At 68.8% G+C, this 19,821-nt stretch overlaps 2 protein-coding genes across 3 annotated transcripts in view; both read right to left on the bottom strand.

The window, feature by feature from the left end:
* ARHGAP19 (Rho GTPase activating protein 19) overlaps nt 1-1,976 on the bottom strand; it is a 42,365-nt gene extending 40,389 nt beyond the window's left edge. The window contains exon 1 of the mRNA XM_075934477.1: nt 1,725-1,976. Within this exon, the coding sequence (XP_075790592.1) occupies nt 1,725-1,873 (149 nt within the window). The 5' untranslated portion in view covers nt 1,874-1,976. The remainder of the gene's footprint in view (nt 1-1,724) is intronic.
* A 35-nt stretch (nt 1,977-2,011) lies between these two features.
* LOC142830339 (neurotensin receptor type 1-like) lies at nt 2,012-7,464 on the bottom strand. Of its 2 annotated transcripts, XM_075934481.1 has the most exons (3): nt 5,587-7,464; nt 4,916-5,046; nt 2,349-2,545 (listed from the first exon to the last, which is right to left on the bottom strand). In XM_075934481.1, exons 1-3 carry the CDS (start codon nt 6,482-6,484, stop codon nt 2,489-2,491), a joined length of 1,086 nt encoding a protein of 361 aa, XP_075790596.1. In that variant the 5' UTR covers nt 6,485-7,464; the 3' UTR covers nt 2,349-2,488. The 2 variants fall into 2 exon arrangements, with proteins under 2 accessions (XP_075790595.1, XP_075790596.1); XM_075934480.1 differs by lacking the exon at nt 4,916-5,046 and having other exon boundaries at nt 2,012-2,545.
* Between the last annotated feature and the right edge of the window lie 12,357 nt (nt 7,465-19,821).

Below are 19,821 nucleotides of genomic sequence, written 5' to 3'. Positions count from 1 at the left end.
GGTAGCAGGTTTAAAACTAATAAAAGAAAGTTCTTCTTCACACAGCGTGTAGTCGACCTGTGGAACTCCTTGCCAGAGGAGGCTGTGAAGGCTAGGACTATAACAGAGTTTAAAGAGAAGCGAGATGATTTCATGGAGGTTAGGTCCATAAAAGGCTATTAGCCAGGGGATAAAATGGTGTCCCTGGCCTCTGTCTGTCAGAGGCTGGAGAGGGATGGCAGGAGACAAATGGCTTGATCATTGTCTTTGGTCCTTCCCCTCTAGAGCACCTGGTGCTGGCCACTGTCGGCAGCCAGGCTATGGGGCTAAAAGGCCCTTTGGTCTGACTCAGTACGGCCGTTCTTATGTTCTTATGTTAAACACTGGCAGGAAATGACGGAGGAGATTCAACCTGGATAAATGCAGCTGCTGCATCTGGGAAAATTAAACCAGCGAAGGCAGGGGCGGAGGGGGCTGGGCGGGGCTGCAGCGAGAGGAGGTTGGTTTGGGGCTGCGCAGCACGCGCGTGACATGCAGCAGGACGACGGTATTCCCAGGCGCACCCTCAAGACAGGCACGAATCTCTCATCCGGCAGCCCTGATGAGATCCCTGCGTTTCCCTCGGTCCTCACTCCGGGACACCGCCCCCGAAGTCTAACGTCCGACAACATGAAGCTCAAATACAATCACAATGGATGTGACCTTGGATTCAGCATCCATGGGACTGGGCCCAGCAGCTGTCCCTGCCCCAGAACTGTGGGCCGCAGCCTCAGCCTTCCTCTCCACCAGCGACGGCTCAAGCTCTCCTCTGCTCAGACGTGAGCCGGGGGAGACCTGCAGCCCCAGGGCCCGGAAGCAGCCGGCCTCCAGAAAGACAGCTGCTCCATCAGGGCACGGGGGGCGAACGCCAATGAAGATTTAAATGTCAGGATTTGAAACTATGTCACTGCCAAATGTTCCGGCAGCTGACGTGCAAACTCATCATCTCGAGGCAGCTGCCTCTCTACCGCTCCCCTGCCAAAAGCCCCCATGCGTGTGTGATGCTCTCAGACGCACATCCAGTGCCTTCCGCGGCCACCTCCCTGGCCGACCCTCTGAGTGACACATGCCTGCAGCCCACTGCCCGCGTGGCTGGACAGTCTCCGGGGGCCAGGCCACGGCGCAGGCTGGGCACTGTCAGATTTCGCTTCAAAACTTTATTTTGAATTACAATTACATTTCTGCCAAATTTCCCACCTGCAGCCGCGCAGAATCCAGGGGCTGTGCCGGAGGCTCAGCCCAGCTTGCCATTGTACACGCAGGCTCTCGCTTTCCACTGTCAGTGCCCTTCCCTCCTGCAGGGCTTCCAGGCTGCAGGGGGGCTCGGGTCTGAGTCAGGCCTGGGGGACAGCAGCGTAAGCAGGGCTTGTCCCGGGAGTCGGTGGTGTTCCGTGGGGCGACCTCCTGTCCCAAAGGAGTTGGGTTTCGGATCAGTGTCTTGCATCCATTCTTGGAACACAGCAGGGATGGAAACAGGTCACTGGTTAACCGGACAAGGGGATGCTTACCGGTAGCTGGTTAACCGGAGCCCAGCCCGGCTGGAGCAGCCACCCAACCGGGCCCACCATGGCGCAGGCCGGCAGCCGGCAGCCCCGCGGCTAACTGTGTAAACAGACCTCCCATCGGCTGGATGGTTCATAGTCTCAGACATTTGTACATCCCCAGAACTCAGGGACCCTGATCACACGGGTTCTTGGGGACCATACCTGGAGGAGGAGGAAGGCCCAGCTCGCCACCAGATCTTCCTTCCGTCTCTGCAGTCGCTCCCCAGGGCACCCTCCCCCCGGCAGCAGGAGAATACACAGCTAGATTTCAAGCAGGTCCAAAGGCCACACTGCCACACAGACCGAGCCATGCACCATGACGGACCAGCGCTCCTCACAACAGCACACGCCACACACGACGGGGCACCACACTGCCACACCACAGCAACCACTGCTAGCTGGCCAGCGCCTGCCCCAGGTGCAATCCCGTTCCCTGCGGCAGGCAGCCGACCTGGCCCCCCAGCGCCGGGGGCGGACAGGAACGTGCGCAAGCATGCGCCTGAGTCACCGCCCCGCGCTCGCCCCCGGGCACGGCCTGCCCTACTGCGCGTAGCCTGGGTTCGCCCTGGGCCCGGCCCCCGGGCCTGCTCTCTTCCCGCAGGACAGGAGCTGCGGCTCGCTGGGCTGCGAGTCCCTGGAGGATTTGCTTGGCTCCCCCTTGGTGGAGTTGAGGGTCCACAGCGATCTCGCAGGCCTGGGCGCTGGTCCCCCCGACCTGGCCCGGGAGCCTCGCAGCTTCCTGCGGAGCCAGGGCAGGAGCGGGGCGAGGCTCTCGCGGCAGGCGCTGCGGAAGGAGGCAGAGGAGATGCAGAAGAGCAGGGGGTCCAGCGCGCTGTTGAGGTACCAGAGAGGCAGCGAGAGGTAGCTCTTCAGCCAGGTGTAGAGCACCAGGACGCTGGTGCTCCAGCTGCGCACGTAAATGTGCATCAGGGACGCCGCCGTGTCGGGGAAGTTGCAGAAGAAGAACGCGGCCACCACAGCACCTGTGCGGGGGAGGAGAGAGGTCAGGCCCGGCAGAGCGCAGGGCTCCGTGCACCCACGCAAACGGCCTTTTCGCCGCCCCTCCTCCGGAGCCCCCGCAGCGTTCACTGCTCCCCCTTTGCCTGGCAGCTGCCCACCCGCGACCCCGCTGAGGGCAGCCCAGGGCCGCCTGCTGGAGCCTGCGAAACGCCGGGAAGGAGGGAGGGAGGGATTACACCCCACGGCACAACCAACTTCCACAGCACGTTCCCACGGGGCTATTTTTAACCTGCCCCTGTTGCAGTTCACACTTCAGCTCGCTAAGGCAGAGCGACGAGAACGACGGTTTAATTTCCCCGTTTTTGCAGGGTTCTTTTGTACCCCTGTCACTGCTTTGTGTCTCGACAGCGTCGCCCTGCAATGGAGACACAGGGAGGAGGAAAACACTTGAGCAGCAGTAAAAGGGACAAGTCTGCCCGCGCTGATGGGCAGAGATTGCTCTTAAACGGCTTTTTATGTTCCTGGATTTCATCTGGAGGGTCCCTCCGCCCTGCCAGGCGTCTCGCGACCGGTCCCTGCAGCGGCCTCATCCAAGGCGGCCCAGTGACAGAGGCTGTGGAGGCAGGAAGCAAGAGGGAGGAGCAGAGACGCTGGCGAGTCCAGGGGCAGAGTGCAGCTGGGAAGGCCGAGGGGGGGGGGCCGATAACCCGCAGCCACCCTGCTGTTAAGCTGATTGGAAGCAGGAAGCTGCTGAGGCTCAGTGGGGCCCCGGGGCATTCGGTGCCAAAGGAAGACAAGGCCACTGTGGAGCAGGGTGGGGCTGAGTCACCCACTTCTCATCCAGGCAGGAGGTTGTCCTGCTGCGCCCGGCGCTCCGGCCGGCCGCTGGGACGGGGCCACTGGGGCTGACCCCACTCGGCCTGGCGGGGCCACTGGGGCTGACCCCACTCGGCCTGGCGCTCCGGCCGGGTAGCGGGGGGGGGCTCTGGGGCTGACCCCACTCGGCCTGGCGCTCCGGCCGGGTAGCGGGGGGGGGCTCTGGGGCTGACCCCACTCGGCCTGGCGCTCCGGCCGGGTAGCGGGGTGGGGGCGCTGGGGCTGACCCCACTCGGCCTGGCACTCCGGCCGGGTAGCGGGGGGGGGGGGCGCTGGGGCTGACCCCACTCGGCCTGGCGCTCCGGCCGGGTAGCGGGGGGAGGGCGCTGGGGCTGACCCCACTCGGCCTGGCGCTCCGGCCGGGTAGCGGGGGGGGGGGGCGCTGGGGCTGACCCCACTCGGCCTGGCGCTCCGGCCGGGTAGCGGGGGGAGGGCGCTGGGGCTGACCCCACTCGGCCTGGCACTCCGGCCGGGTAGCGGGGGGAGGGCGCTGGGGCTGACCCCACTCGGCCTGGCGCTCCGGCCGGGTAGCGGGGGGAGGGCGCTGGGGCTGACCCCACTCGGCCTGGCGCTCCGGCCGGGTAGCGGGGGGGGGCGCTGGGGCTGACCCCACTCGGCCTGGCGCTCCGGCCGGGTAGCGGGGGGGGGCTCTGGGGCTGACCCCACTCGGCCTGGCGCTCCGGCCGGGTAGCGGGGGGGGGGCTCTGGGGCTGACTCCACTCGGCCTGGCGCTCCGGCCGGGTAGCGGGGGGAGGGCGCTGGGGCTGACCCCACTCGGCCTGGCACTCCGGCCGGGTAGCGGGGGGAGGGCGCTGGGGCTGACCCCACTCGGCCTGGCGCTCCGGCCGGGTAGCGGGGGGAGGGCGCTGGGGCTGACCCCACTCGGCCTGGCGCTCCGGCCGGGTAGCGGGGGGGGGCGCTGGGGCTGACCCCACTCGGCCTGGCGCTCCGGCCGGGTAGCGGGGGGGGGCTCTGGGGCTGACCCCACTCGGCCTGGCGCTCCGGCCGGGTAGCGGGGGGGGGGCTCTGGGGCTGACTCCACTCGGCCTGGCGCTCCGGCCGGGTAGCGGGGGGAGGGCGCTGGGGCTGACCCCACTCGGCCTGGCGCTCCGGCCGGGTAGCGGGGGGGGGCTCTGGGGCTGACCCCACTCGGCCTGGCGCTCCGGCCGGGTAGCGGGGGGAGGGCGCTGGGGCTGACCCCACTCGGCCTGGCACTCCGGCCGGGTAGCGGGGGGGGGGGCGCTGGGGCTGACCCCACTCGGCCTGGCGCTCCGGCCGGCATTCCCCTCCCACCCCAGAGCCGGGGGGCCCAGGCTAGTGCATTTCCTGTGCGCTCCTCAGGCAGGGCCCACGCCTCTGGGTCTGTGCAGAGCCTGGTCCAATGGGCCCGATCCCGGCCGGCCTGCGCCGAGCCCCACCCCGCACTAGCTGGGCCAGGCTTGCATGGCCTGCTGGGCAGATGGCGAGGACTGGGGCGCATGTGTCGGGTTGGCGTTCTCCTCCCTGCCAGGGCTCACCTGAACACCCTGCAGCCCGAGACCACCTGGGGCTGGCGGCTCACGCCGCTTTGCATCCTCCAGGGCGAGCGCACTGGCTGCTTCTGCTGACTGACGAGTCTCGGCGGGGGCTTGGTTTGCAAATCTGGGGGCTGGAGGAGGGAGCATCCCAGGGGTAGGTACGTCCCTGACGCCCCAGCCTGTCCCTGCCCGCCCCAGCCTGCCCTTGCCCCCCCTGAGCCTGGCCCCCCAGCCTCTCTCTGGCCCCCCAGCCTGTCCCTGCCCCCCCAGCCTGTCCCCCCAGCCTCTCTCTGGCCCCCCAGCCTGTCCCCTCAGCCTGTCTTTCGCCCCCGAGCCTGTCTCTGGCCCCCCAGCCTATCCCTGGACCCCCAGCTTGGCCCAGCCTGTCTCTGGCCCACGGTTCTGTCCGCCCCAGAGCGTCCCAGGTGCAGTGCAGGGGCCGCGCAGCCTGCGGGAAAGCAAGGTCTGTGCTAGTACGTCAGCCTCTGATTGGGGCGCTCGGCCTGGCCAGCCGGGCGTGACTCTGACCAGGCTCCAGCCGGCGGCACCTCGGAGAACCAGCCCCCGGTGGGCAGAGCTGGGCACTTACACCCCCTCACCGGGGGGGCCTTCCCCTCCGCCTCCCCAGCTGCGCAATGGGCCCAGGCCCGGGGCCAGAGGCCGTTGCTCACCCATGAGGTGACGGGCCTTTCTCTCCGACGGCGGCAGGCTCCCGGAGGCCTGGGTCACCTCGGCGGGGAGGCCCCCGGAGCAGGGGGGGGTGAGCCCCAGCTCCTCCCGCTGCCGGCGGGTGCGGCCGAGCTGGCGGAAGATGAGGAGGTGGAAGGTGCCGATGGCGGCCAGGGGCAGGAGGAAGCAGAGGACGCTGCGAGCTTCCACGATGCTCCTGTAGATGAGGAACGGCTCCGGCTCCAGCATCTCGCAGACGGTGGAGAGGAAGACGCTGGTCTCCCGGCTGGTGGAGGTGTAGTCCAGGACGCAGGCCGAGGCCTGCCCGTAGACCACGGTGAGGGGTGCCGAGCCGACGAGGGCCAGCAGCCAGATGAGGGCCAGCAGGCAGGCCATGCGGGACTGGCGCAGGCCGGTGATGGCCCACAGCGGGTGGCAGATGGCCACGTAGCGCTCGGCGGTGAAGGCCACGATGGTCCAGCTGGTGGTGGCGCAGCACACCTGGCGGGCCGCGAAGTAGAGCTTGCAGAGGGCATCGCTCAGGGCCCAGGGGTAGTACTGCCAGAAGTAGCGGTACAGCGTCACCGGCACGGTCAGCAGCATCAGCACGTCGGCCGCGGCCAGGCTCAGCAGGTAGAAGCGCACGGCACTGGCCCGCATGCGCCCGCTCCGCAGCAGCGCCAGCACGCTCAGCCCGTTGGCCAGCAGCCCGAAGAGGAAGAGCAGGCCGTAGAAGACGGTGACCGGGATGGCCACGTAGTCGGGCTCCTGCTGCTGGGCGCCGATGAGGAGGTGCCGGGGGCCCCCCGCGGTGCCGTTCTGAGCGGTCAGGTACCCCAGGCAGTCCCGGGTGCCCGCCCCCAGGGGCTCGGAGCCGTTCGGGGCAGGACGCGGGGCCATCAGGCAGGCGGGCCTGGGGAGCGAGGGGCGTCCCCGGGGAGCTGGGTGCACCCTCCAGGGCCAGGAGAGCTCCAGAGGCAGCTCCGATGCACCGGCTCAAGGGGATGCTGGGAGGGAGCTGGAGGGTCGGTGATGGGCCCTGGGGTGGATTCGGGGCAGTCCTGTGCAGCCGGGCCCTAAAGGGAAAGCAATGAGCAGTCAGACCTCTGCTCTCTGCATTACGGACCGTCGGCTTGGGGTGGAAGTGGCTTCACCCTGCCCATCACCCGCACCAGGCCTGTTCCCAGCTCTCCAGACACGGGCTGCTCCACTCACCGCCAGGAGCCAGCCACGGGGGGCAGTGGCAGGCCTGGGAAGGGGATGCAGGGGTCCCTGGCCCCAGCTCTGCCCACTAGGCCACACTGTCTTTCAGCATAGCTTTTGTGATCCCCGCTGCTGGGGTGCGCCAGCCACTCCCCCATCTGGGGGCTGCGGAGCCCTGGGCCGAGCGCCCCTGGCCATGCAGGAGGAGGGCGCAAAGGGGGCTGCCGCACTGCACCCCTGGGCCCGTGGCCGTGGGAGGAGCAGCTGGGTGAGGGCCCTGGAGCGCTGCAGGTCGGCCAGCCCAGCTGCCCCGCAGAGGCCCAGCACTGCACGGCCCCACGGCAGCGCGCCCCCTGGCCAGCTCTCCACAGGGTGCAGCAGGGGCTGGCAATGCGCAGCTCCCACCCCGGTGCCAGCCGTGCCCATGCCAGGGGCAGGAAGCGTCCAGGAAATACAGGCCCCCCCAGCCACCCACACGCCGGCCGCCGCGGTGCCCAGGGCGCAGTTGTTCAGGGGAGTGGCAGAGGGCAGCGCCCCCATGCTGAGCCGGCAGGGCCTGGCCGCACGAGTGCCAGGTGGGCTCTGGGCAGGGCAGGGCAGGCGGGTTGGCAGGCCAGGCCCACCAGCTGTCTGCAGGTTCCAGTGGGCGCAGTGGGGCTGCATACCGGGCACCAGGGGCCCCCTTCCCTGCAGCAGGAAGGGCTCAGCCACCCCCGCATCTCCCCAGGGTGGCCCTTGGCACATCCTGGCTGGGGAGCCCCGACAGCCCGGTCCCTGCACGGCCAAGGGACCCAGCCGCACCCCCAGGGGCTAGCGGGAGAACAGAGCTCTGGGCAGACGCAGGGGCCGCAGGGGCCGCAGGGGCACACCCCTCCCTCCCCTCCTCTGACCCCCCACCCCCTCACCTACTGAGACGCTCCCCCAATGGCATGCCCTATGCTGTGGGCCTCCACATCACGGGGGGGCTTCCTGCCAGCACCCTGCCCTCCCGCTTCCCCCCCCCGTGCCCTATCCCCCCCTGCTCTGGGACCCCCCCACGTGCCTATCCCCCCCCCGTGCTCTGGGACCCCCCACGTGCCTATCCCCCCCCCCGTGCTCTGGGACCCCCCACGTGCTCTGGGACCCCCCACGTGCTCTGGGACCCCCCCACGTGCCTATCCCCCCCCCGTGCTCTGGGACCCCCCCCCCCGTGCCTATCCCCCCCCGTGCTCTGGGACCCCCCACGTGCCTATCCCCCCCCGGGCTCTGGGACCCCCCACGTGCCTATCCCCCCCCGGGCTCTGGGACCCCCCCCCCGGGCTCTGGGACCCCCCCACGTGCCTATCCCCCCCCCGTGCTCTGGGACCCCCCCACGTGCCTATCCCCCCCGTGCTCTGGGACCCCCCCCCGGGCTCTGGGACCCCCCACGTGCCTATCCCCCCCCGTGCTCTGGGACCCCCCACGTGCCTATCCCCCCCCCCGGGCTCTGGGACCCCCCCACGTGCTCTGGGACCCCCCACGTGCCTATCCCCCCCCCCGTGCTCTGGGACCCCCCACGTGCCTATCCCCCCCCCCGGGCTCTGGGACCCCCCCCACGTGCTCTGGGACCCCCCACGTGCGCTCTCCCCCGGGCTCTGGGACCCCCCCCGTGCTCTGGGACCCCCCACGTGCCTATCCCCCGGGCTCTGGGACCCCCCCCCCGTGCTCTGGGACCCCCCCACGTGCCTATCCCCCCCCCCGTGCTCTGGGACCCCCCACGTGCCTATCCCCCGGGCTCTGGGACCCCCCCCCCGTGCTCTGGGACCCCCCACGTGCCTATCCCCCCCCGGGCTCTGGGACCCCCGCCCCGCCCGCATCCCGGAGGCGGGTCCCGCTCTCACCTGCGCGGAGCCTGCGGCGCTGCCGGAGCCGGGCTGGGTTGCTGCGAGCGGCGCGGCGGGGGGAGGAGCGGCGGGACCGGGACCTCCCCGCAGCCCCCGCACAGCTCGCCCGGCGCCTCGAGCGCTCCAGACCGGCGGGGCGGGCACGGAGCCCCCCTCGCAGCGCCCCCCCGCGGAACGGGCCGCCCCGGCAGCGCCCCCCCAGTGGGCACCTTTGGCTGGCGCCAGGACCGGTCCGTGTCCTGACCCCCCGGCTCCCGGCCGGGCTCCAGCTGGGCTCCCGCTCGGTGTCCGTGTGCGGGACGGACGTTGGGACGTGCCCGAGAACAGGAGGGGCAGGAGGGGCAGGAGGGCGCGGGGCCGGGCCAGAGGGTGGGGCGGGGGCAGGTGCGCAGGGTTGGGGGGCAGGAGGGCGCGGGGCCGGGGCAGAGGGTGGGGCGGGGGCAGGTGCGCAGGGTTGGGGGGCAGGAGGGCGCGGGGGCCGGGGCAGAGGGTTGGGGGGCAGGAGGGCGCGGGGCCGGGGCAGAGCGTTGGGCGGGGGCAGGTGCGCAGGGTTGGGGGGCAGGAGGGCGCGGGGGCCGGGGCAGAGGGTGGGGCGGGGGCAGGTGCGCAGGGTTGGGGGGCAGGAGGGCGCGGGGGCCGGGGCAGAGCGTTGGGCGGGGGCAGGAGCGCAGGGTTGGGGGGCAGGAGGGCGCGGGGGCCGGGGCAGAGGGTGGGGCGGGGGCAGGTGCGCAGGGTTGGGGGCAGGAGGGCGCGGGGCCGGGGCAGAGGGTGGGGCGGGGGCAGGTGCGCAGGGTTGGGGGGCAGGAGGGCGCGGGGGCCGGGGCAGAGGGTGGGGCGGGGGCAGGTGCGCAGGGTTGGGGGGCAGGAGGGCGCGGGGGCCGGGGCAGAGGGTGGGGCGGGGGCAGGCGCGCAGGGTTGGGGGGCAGGAGGGGCGGGGAGACTGAGTGCACCAGATCGGGTGGGCTGGAGAGGGGGGCTTCGGGGTGCAGGCGACCCCGGGAGAGCGGACCCCCCCACCCCCCTCTCACTGCCCAGCTTGGGGCCAGCAAAGCACCGCTCCCTGGCTGCTGCAGCTCAGGGGGGGGACTGGCGGGGGAGGGCACCGCTCCATGGCCCTGGCCTGTCTGCGCGGGACTGGGGCAGCTCTGGCCTGGAGGCAGACACCCCCCTCCCCGACAGCAGGACCCGGGTTTCCTAGGTAACTGTGTGGCCATGTAGCTTAGAGGGAACTGAGCACAGGACCCCAACCAGCGCCCAACCCCCCTAGGGGTGCGATCCCCCCCAACCAGCGCCCAACCCCCCTAGGCGTGCGATCCCCCCCAGCCAGCGCCCAACCCCCCTAGGCGTGCGATCCCCCCGGCCAGCGCCCAACCCCCCTAGGCGTGCGATCCCCCCGGCCAGCGCCCAACCCCCCTAGGCGTGCGATCCCCCCCAGCCAGCGCCCAACCCCCCTAGGCGTGCGATCCCCCCCAGCCAGCGCCCAACCCCCCTAGGCGTGCGATCCCCCCCAGCCAGCGCCCAACCCCCCTAGGCGTGCGATCCCCCCGGCCAGCGCCCAACCCCCCTAGGCGTGCGATCTCCCCCGGCCAGCGCCCAACCCCCCTAGGCGTGCGATCCCCCCCGGCCAGCGCCCAACGCCCCTAGGCGTGCGATCCCCCCGGCCAGCGCCCAACCCCCCTAGGCGTGCGATCCCCCCGGCCAGCGCCCAACCCCCCTAGGCGTGCGATCCCCAGGCCAGCGCCCAACCCCCCTAGGCACGGGATCTGCTATCTCATGTCCAACCTCCTAGGCAAGTGAGCCCCCGGCCAGCACCCAATCCCCCGGCACAGCACCCTGGCCAGTGCCCCAACCAATGCCCACCTAGTGTGCAACCTGTGACATAGTGGGGGTACTTGCTGGGATGTGGTGACCTCTGCTGTCTGGAGCAAGACCCAGCAGGGAAAGCCTCACTAGGCAGAGGTAAGGACAAACTGGTTGAACCAGTGGCCAGACACCCCCCATGGAGAGGAACAAAGGAAGGTGAATGCGGCCCTGGCTGGGGGGCAGGGCTGGAAGTGGGTTAGTTGGTTGGTGGCTGTCTGGGAGGATGGAGGAGACAGCCTAGGGAGAGGAGCTGGAGTTTTAGGGGCCCAGTCTCCCCCATCTCAAGGGGGCCTGAGGCATCCTAGCCCAGTTCCTGTAACCAGATTACATCTGTGCTGCGCTGTGCTGGAGGAGCAATAAACCACCCTCAATTCCACTGGCTGGTGGAGTCTGTTTGTGCCATTTCGGGGTGCAGGAGACGGGGAACCCCCAACGCGCCGTCACACTGGTGTCAGAAGTGGGATGCACTGCACCCCGGGGATGGAGCTTCCAGCGGCAAGCGACAAGGCACAGTAGAAGCAAGAGCCCTGGAGCCAGGCGTGCTGGAGACAGAGCGAAGCGGTTCCTGGGAATCGTGGGGCGCTGCAGCACTAGACTGGTGAGTCTGCACCAAGGGGACCAGCGGGCAGATGGCCTACGCCTGACTCTTGAAGGCAGAGCTGGTGGGGCTGTGCAGAGAGAGGGGCTTGCCTGTGCGGAAAGCAACCAAAGCCCAGCTGATTACCCAGCTGGAAGAGAATGACCAGCCACGGGGCCAGGATCTTGTCCCCAGGGGAAGCAGCCAGACCCCACCTGAGAGTGTGTCAGGCTCAGAGAGGGGGAGGAGCGCTGGAACCCAACGGAGAGATGAGACAGCGTCTCCCGGGAGGCCTGCAAGCCGTAGCCCCTCTAGGGCAGGGGCCAGCCCAGCGGAGCTGTGGCGGCTGGAGATCCAGCTGCGGATGAAGGAATTGGAAGTAGAGGACCGAGAGAAGGAGCGCCAAGATCGAGAGAGGCAGCGACAGCATGAGCTGGCCATGGCAGAGCGGAGAACCTGCGGGGCCCCGGCTGCGCCAAGAGTGGATGGGCCCCAGAGTCCCGGGGATGCCAGGCGCTTGGAGAGGCTCACGGTGGCCCAATTGAAGGACGTGGGCGACATAGACGGGTTCCTCAGCTCCTTTGAGAGGGCCTGTGGGCTGCAACAGGTCCCCCCAGCTGACTGGCTGCAGGAGCTCATCCCCGCACTGAACCAGGAGGCGGCCGGAGTGCTCAGTCAGCTGGAGGACCTACAGCCAGGGGATTACAACCGAGTCAAGGAGGCCCTGCTGCACAAGTTCGGGCTGACCCCTGAGCTGTACAGGAAGAAGTTCCGGGGGGTACAGAAAGGGCCACGGGAGACCTATGTGGATCTGGCCTCCCGCCTGGCGCAATACTGCCGCAAGTGGGTGTCTGGAGTCGGAGCCCAGACCGCAGAGGAGCTGCTCAAGCTGGTCATGATGGAGCAGTTCTATGAAGCGTGCCCACCCAAACTGAGGCTGTGGCTCAAGGACCGGAGACCAGAGAACCCCCAGGAGGCTGGGAGACTGGCGGATGAGTTCATGGAGAGCCGGTCCGGGGGTGAACGGGAGTCCCGGAGAGAAAGAGAATCGCGCAGAGACCGGTTCTCGGCGGAGCAACGGAGAGAGACACCTCCGAGGCGAGCCCCAGGGACCAGGACCAGTCATCGATACCCCAGAGAACCAGCCAGGGCCCGGGCAGAGCCGACCCGAATGGGCCCACAGAACCTAACTTGCCATCGCTGTGGGCAACGGGGCCACAAGAGGGCTCAATGCCCCAGGCGCAAGAACAGGTCCCATGACCTGGGACGTTCCAGGGTTAACTGGCTGGGGCGGGAGGAAGGGCCGGCTGCCCCAGTGGCGGGGGCTGGCCGGCAAACCTCCGCTCGGGGAGGGGGGAAGGATGCTCAGTGCACCTCCCCTGGGAGGTCTGACCCTCGGGAGACAGATTTATCCGTGCACCGGGTGGGGGCGGGGCGGCCCCTGCGGAGGGACTGCCTCGTACCCCTGGAGGTGGACGGCAGGAAGGTGACGGGTTTCTGGGACACGGGGGCGGAGGTGACACTGGCCCGGCCCGACATAGTGGCCCCAGACCGTATGCTACACGACACTCAGCTGACACTGAGGGGCATAGGCGGCACCCCCTTTAAGGTACCCGTAGCCAGGGTGCATCTGAAATGGGAGGCCAAGGAGGGCCCCAAGGAAGTGGGGGTGCACCCGCACTTGCCCACTGACGTGCTAATGGGGAGTGACCTAGAGGAGTGGCCAGACGGACCCCACAGGACGCTGGTCACCACCCGTAGCCAGAGCAAGCGAGGGGCTTGCGGCCCGGAACTCGAGGAGGTTCCCCAACAGGGGGCCCAGGGCCCCGTCCCAGCAGACCTAGAGTTGGACCTAGGCAGTGGGGGGAACCACGGCCCTGGCCCAGCCCCAGCCGCTGAATTCCAGGCGGAGGTGCGAGCGGATCCCTCCTTGCAGGCCCTGAGGGACCGGGCTGACCTGGGTGCCGCTCAACCCCTAGGAGGAGATTGCCAGGAGAAGTTCCGGTGGGAGAGGGGATTTCTGTACCGGGAATGGCTTTCCCCCGGGACGGTAGGCAAGTGGGGGCTCCAGCGGCAGCTGGTGGTTCCCCAAAGGTATCGCCGCAAGCTGCTACACCTGGCCCATGACATCCCGTTCTCGGGACACCAGGGGATCCGGCGCACGCGGCTGAGGCTGCTCCAAAACTTCTACTGGCCGGGGATGTTTGCAGCTGTCCAGCGGTACTGCCGGTCCTGCGACTCCTGCCAACGAGTGGGGAAGGCCCAAGACAGGAAGAAAGCTGCATTGAGACCCCTGCCCATCATAGAGGAGCCTTTCCAGAAGGTGGCGATGGGTATTGTGGGGCCCTTCAACAGAGCGACCCGGACAGGGAAGAAATACATCCTGGTGGTGGTGGACTTCGCCACCCGCTACCCCGAGGCCGTGGCCCTGCCCTCCATCGAGGCAGACACGGTGGCAGACGCACTGCTGACCATTTTCAGCAGGGTGGGGTTTCCCCAGGAGGTTCTCACGGACCAGGGATCCAACTTCATGTCGGCCCTGCTCCGGTGCTTGTGGGAGAAGAGTGGGGTGCAACACACCTGGGCCTCGGCGTATCACCCCCAGACCAACGGGTTGGTGGAGAGGTTCAATGGGACTCTGAAGCAGCTGCTACGGACCTTTATGCACAAACACCCGCAGGACTGGGACAAGTACCTACCCCACCTGCTGTTTGCGTACAGGGAAGTGCCCCAGGAGTCCACGGGGTTCTCGCCGTTCGAGCTGTTATATGGGAGGCGAGTGAGGGGCCCCCTGGACTTATTGAAAGACGAGTGGGAGGGGAAGGTCTCCCCGGAGGGTGAGCCGGTCGTGGAATACGTCCTGACATTCCGGGAAAGACTTGCCGAGCTCATGGGCCTGGCCAGAGAGAACCTGAGCAGGGCCCAGAGGAAGCAGAAGGTCTGGTACGACCGCAATGCACGGGCCCGCGCCTACGCTACCGGGGACCAGGTGATGGTCCTGATCCCCGTGCGGAAGAACAAGCTGCAAGCCGCCTGGGACGGCCCCTTCAAGGTGGTTAAGCAGCTGAACGAGGTGAACTACGTGGTGGAGCTGACGGGCCGGACGCGCGGCCAGCGGGTATATCATGTTAACATGATGAAGCCGTACTGGGACAGGGAGAACTTGGTGCTGGCCGTGTGTAAGCCCTGGGAGGAGCAGGGGGAGGATCCCCTGGTAGGCCTGTTCCCTGGGACCGGAGAGGACTCTTCGCTGGAGTCAATTTCCCTCTCGGACCAGCTCACCCCGGCCCAGCAGGCCGAGATCCGGGAGGTGCTGCGCTCCCACCAGCAGCTGTTCTCCAACAAGCCGGGTCTCACCAACCTGGCTGTCCACCGGGTGCAGACGGGCACTCACCCCCCGGTGCGCTGCTCCCCATTCAGGGTCACAGGGAAAACAGCCCAGGACCTGGAGAGAGAGGTCCAGGACATGTTGGCCCTGGGGGTGATCCAGCCGTCCTCCAGCCCCTGGGCCTCTCCCGTGGTGCTGGTTCCCAAGAAGGACGGGTCGATCCGGTTCTGCGTGGACTACCGGAAGCTCAACGCCATCACGGTGTCCGACGCCTACCCAATGCCAAGGCCCGATGAGCTCCTGGACAAGCTGGGGGGAGCTCGCTATCTCACCACCCTGGACCTAACCAAGGGCTACTGGCAGGTGCCGCTAGACCAGGAGGCCAGACTGAAATCGGCTTTCATCACGCCACTGGGGCTCTATGAGTTCCTGGTCCTACCCTTTGGCCTCAAAGGGGCGCCGGCCACCTTCCAGCGCCTGGTGGACAAGCTGCTGAGGGGAATGGAGAACTGTGCCCTAGCGTACATCGATGACATCTGCGTCTTCAGCCAGTCCTGGGAGGACCACGTGGCCCAGGTCAGCCAGGTACTGGATCGGCTGAGGGAGGCTGGGCTGACCGTAAAGGCTGGGAAGTGCAAGGTTGGAATGGCCGAGGTGTCCTACCTGGGCCATAAGGTGGGGAGCGGCTGCTTGAAGCCAGAGCCGGCCAAAGTGGAGGCCATCCGGGACTGGCCTGTGCCCCAGACCAAGAAGCAGGTCCAGGCTTTCATTGGGATGGCGGGGTACTACCGGAGCTTTGTGCCCAACTTCAGCTCCATCGCTGCCCCGATCACAGAGCTGTGCAGGAAGGGGAGGCCCGACAGGGTGGTCTGGACGGAGCAGTGCCAGGGGCTCTCTGTGCACTGAAGGGAGCCCTGGCCAAGGCCCCAGTGTTGGTAAACCCAGACTTCGACAAGCCCTTTATCGTGTTTACGGACGCCTCGGACACTGGGCTGGGGGCGGTGCTGATGCAGGCGGACGAGAAAGGGGAACGTCACCCCATCGTGTACCTGAGCAGGAAGCTGCTGCCCCGGGAGCAGAGCTACGCGACCGTAGAGAGGGAATGCCTGGCCATGGTGTGGGCCCTGCAAAAGCTGCAGCCGTACCTGTCTGGCCGGCGTTTCACGGTGTTCACCGACCACTGCCCCCTGACCTGGCTACACCAGATGAAAGGGACGAACGCCAAGCTGCTGCGGTGGAGCCTGCTCCTGCAGGACTACGACATGGAAGTGATCCACGTCAAGGGGAGCGCCAACATCATCGCCGACGCGCTGTCCCGTAGCGAGGGGCCCGAACTTCCCCAGGTCACGAGCGGAGTGACCCTGCTCAGTTCGCTCTCGGAGGGGGGAGAACTGTGACGTAGTGGGGGTACTTGCTGGGATGTGGTGACCCCTGCTGTCTGGAGCAAGACCCAGCAGGGAAAGCCTCACTAGGCCAAGGTAATGCCAAACTTGTGGAACCAGTGGCCAGACACCCCCCATGGAGAGGAACAAAGGAAGGTGAATGCGGCCCTGGCTGGGGGGCAGGGCTGGAAGTGGATTAGTTGGTTGGTGGCTGTCTGTGAGGATGGATGAGACAGCCTAGGGAGAGGAGCTGGAGTTTTAGGGGCCCAGTCTCCCCCATCTCAAGGGGGCCTGAGGCATCCTAGCCCAGTTCCTGTGACCAGATTACATCTGTGCTGCGCTGTGCTGGAGGAGCAATAAACCACCCTCAATTCCACTGGCTGGTGCAGTCTGTTTGTGCCATTTCGGGGTGCAGGAGACGGGGAACCCCCAACGTGCCGTCACACAACCCCAACCAGTAACACCTCCCCCACGGCGTAACGGCCCCTGGCCCCCTGCCCTCTGCCCTGCCTTGGCAGCCCCAGCCTGGCCCAGCAGCAACAAGCTCCTCTCCCCAGCCAGGCCCCTTGCCCGGAGCGGAGGAGAGCCTAGGAGAGGGCCAGGCTCCGGGAGAGCTCGGTGCAGTCAAGCAGGGAGGGAGGGAGGCAGCAGGCCCAGCAACAAGAGCAAGACACAGGCACTAGGCAGATTCCTCCTGTGCTTGTGGATGGGTGGAAACAGCCGAGCTGGGCCCTGTACAGTGCTCTGCCACCGCCTTACCACATAGCCATGGTCATGTCCTTTAGCAGCTCTGTGCCTCAGGTGCTCACCTATAGCCAGGCCAAAGGGTGTGGGGTCCTGCAGGTGCTCCAGGGGGGGCCCTGGAAAGCCAGGCATGGCTGAATGTGGGACCAAGGCCCCTACAGCAGAACCCCGCCCCTGACACCAGCGCCCCTGCTTCCAGCTCTCAAGAGGGAGCAGGGTGACAGGCAAACGCTGCTCTTCGCTGCCCAAGGCTCAGGCCGGAGCAGATAGGGCCTTGCCTGCCCCTGACCGGAGCGAAGCGGGGATGCAGTCACTGCTTGCTTGGTTCAGGTGCCTGTGATTTCTACAGGCCTGTAGCAACCTCATGGGTGTGCCTCAGTTTCCCTGGGCTCTCCTATCTAGATGGGATGGGGATTTCACGTGACTCACCGAGGGAGGATGCAGCCCATCACGTGGGCCATGGCCAGGCTCGCTGTATCCTGACCAGGTGATACCTTTGGCCCGGGAAACTGGACCGAGGAGGAGACAGGGCTGGCTGGAGGCTGGGACCCTCTGCGGCCTAGAGGGGCGCTCTCAGCTGGCTTGGAGTGGGATGGGGGTTCAGGGGGCCCTCGCGCCAGGCTCCGCTGGCTGCCCCGTGACGCCCAGGAATCACTTCGCTCTGCCTCCAGCGCGCCCCTTCCTCCTCCTGCGCCCTGTCCCTCGCCGCCGCTGCAGCGCATCCCTCCCCGACACCACCGTGACGGCGCGGAGCCCCCGACCCTGCACCCCCGTCCGCAGCCAGACGCGACTCCGCCGGCCAGGAGAAGGTTTTATTGCTTCTCCGACACGGCGGGGCATAGAATCGGTGTCAGCACCACCCCGAGAGCAGCCAGCCTCATTCCTCTGGGGGGGGGGGGCTCACGGGCCCTGACCCCCTTTCCTTAGTCTCAAACATCAGCACTGCCCCTGCCCAGCCTGACTCCACGCCCTGGCCTGCCCCCAGGCTGGTGGCTGTCTCCACCTCTGGGAACAGGGCTGCCAGCTGCTCAGGCTAGGACCAGGTGGGTGAGTCAGTGGGAATCGCACAGCCCAGCACAGCTGGGGGGCACCGGGTTACGGAGCAGACACCCCCCCCACATCACAGGGGGGTGGAAATGCAAAGAACCACCCCAACCCCACCCTGCCCCCAACCAGTCACCCACCCGGCTTGGGCCCCACGCTCCCCTCCTCCCGGCAGATCCCCGGCGGCCGGCCCAGGGCTCAGCCAGAAAGTGCGTTTGCAGCCTGGGGCAGCCACGGAGGCGGCAGGCCGGTGGCCCCCGGGGAGGGGCCACCTGCTACGGGACCCAGTCCTGCCAGCCAGACCAGCCAGGCTCCCCCGGAGCCGCAGGGACCCCGCCCACTCCACAGCGCCCGGCTCCGCGCCAGAACCCGGCTCCTCGCCATGCGCCCCCCGACAAACGTCACGGCCCTGCCCCCTACAGGCCGCTGCTGGGAGCTGCACAGGCTGAGCGGTTCCTCCAGCAGCGCCCTGGGCAGGGTACACTGAGGCCAGAACACGGGACCCCAGGGCCTCCCCCACCCAACACCCCCCCCAGCAAGGGCCACAGGACCAAGGGGGGGCGAACCTGCTGGGAAGCCGCAGGATCCAGGCAGGCCAAGCCCCGGCTGGGATTTAACCCACGCGGGGAATTGCCACTTGGCCTCGTGCGCCCGGCCCACAGGGCTAGGAGAGTCGCCGCCAGCCCCCCCCGGGGGAGTCCGGAGCGCAGGTGCACGCCCCTCACGGAGCCAGCCCCGCCCCTCGCAGAGCCAGCCCCCCCCTCCTTCGGGGGAGGCCAGAGCGCAGGTGCACGCCCCTCGCAGAGCCCCCCCCCTCCTCCTTCGGGGGAGGCCGGAGCGCAGGTGCACGCCCCTCACAGAGCCAGCCCCCCCCTCCTTCGGGGGAGGCCAGAGCGCAGGTGCACGCCCCTCGCAGAGCCAGCCCCCCCCTCCTTCGGGGGAGGCCAGAGCGCAGGTGCACGCCCCTCGCAGAGCCAGCCCCCCCCTCCTTAGGGGGAGGCCGGAGCGCAGGTGCACGCCCCTCACAGAGCCAGCCCCCCCCTCCTTCAGGGGAGGCCAGAGCGCAGGTGCACGCCCCTCGCAGAGCCAGCCCCCCCCTCCTTCGGGGGAGGCCAGAGCGCAGGTGCACGCCCCTCACGGAGCCAGCCCCCCCCTCCTTCGGGGGAGGCCAGAGCGCAGGTGCACGCCCCTCACGGAGCCAGCCCCCCCCTCCTTCGGGGGAGGCCAGAGCGCAGGTGCACGCCCCTCGCAGAGCCAGCCCCCCCCCTCCTTCGGGGGAGGCCAGAGCGCAGGTGCACGCCCCTCACGGAGCCAGCCCCCCCCTCCTTCGGGGGAGGCCAGAGCGCAGGTGCACGCCCCTCGCAGAGCCAGCCCCCCCCCCCTCCTTCGGGGGAGGCCAAAGCGCAGGTGCACGCCCCTCACAGAGCCAGCCCCCCCCTCCTTCGGGGGAGGCCAGAGCGCAGGTGCACGCCCCTCACGGAGCCAGCCCCCCCCTCCTTCGGGGGAGGCCAGAGCGCAGGTGCACGCCCCTCACAGAGCCAGCCCCCCCCTCCTTCGGGGGAGGCCAGAGCGCAGGTGCACGCCCCTCGCAGAGCCAGCCCCCCCCCCCTCCTTCGGGGGAGGCCAAAGCGCAGGTGCACGCCCCTCACGGAGCCAGCCCCCCCCTCCTTCGGGGGAGGCCAGAGCGCAGGTGCACGCCCCTCACAGAGCCCCCCCCCCTTCGGGGGAGGCCGGAGCGCAGGTGCATGCCCCTCACAGAGCCCCCCCCCCCCCTCCTTCGGGGGAGGCCAGAGCGCAGGTGCACGCCCCTCACGGAGCCAGCCCCCCCCCTCCTTCGGGGGAGGCCGGAGCGCAGGTGCACGCCCCTCACAGAGCCAGCCCCCCCCTCCTTCGGGGGAGGCCAAAGCGCAGGTGCACGCCCCTCACGGAGCCAGCCCCCCCCTCCTTCGGGGGAGGCCAGAGCGCAGGTGCACGCCCCTCACGGAGCCAGCCTCCCCCTCCTTCGGGGGAGGCCAGAGCGCAGGTGCACGCCCCTCACAGAGCCAGCCCCCCCCTCCTTCGGGGGAGGCCAGAGCGCAGGTGCACGCCCCTCGCAGAGCCAGCCCCCCCCCCCTCCTTCGGGGGAGGCCAAAGCGCAGGTGCACGCCCCTCACGGAGCCAGCCCCCCCCTCCTTCGGGGGAGGCCAAAGCGCAGGTGCACGCCCCTCACGGAGCCAGCCCCCCCCCTCCTTCGG

This window comes from Pelodiscus sinensis, chromosome 8 (genome assembly GCF_049634645.1).
Source record: "Pelodiscus sinensis isolate JC-2024 chromosome 8, ASM4963464v1, whole genome shotgun sequence".
NCBI lineage: Eukaryota > Metazoa > Chordata > Testudines > Trionychidae > Pelodiscus > Pelodiscus sinensis.
Note: the sequence above shows the minus strand (reverse complement) of the source record. Positions and strands in the feature narration are given on the sequence as shown.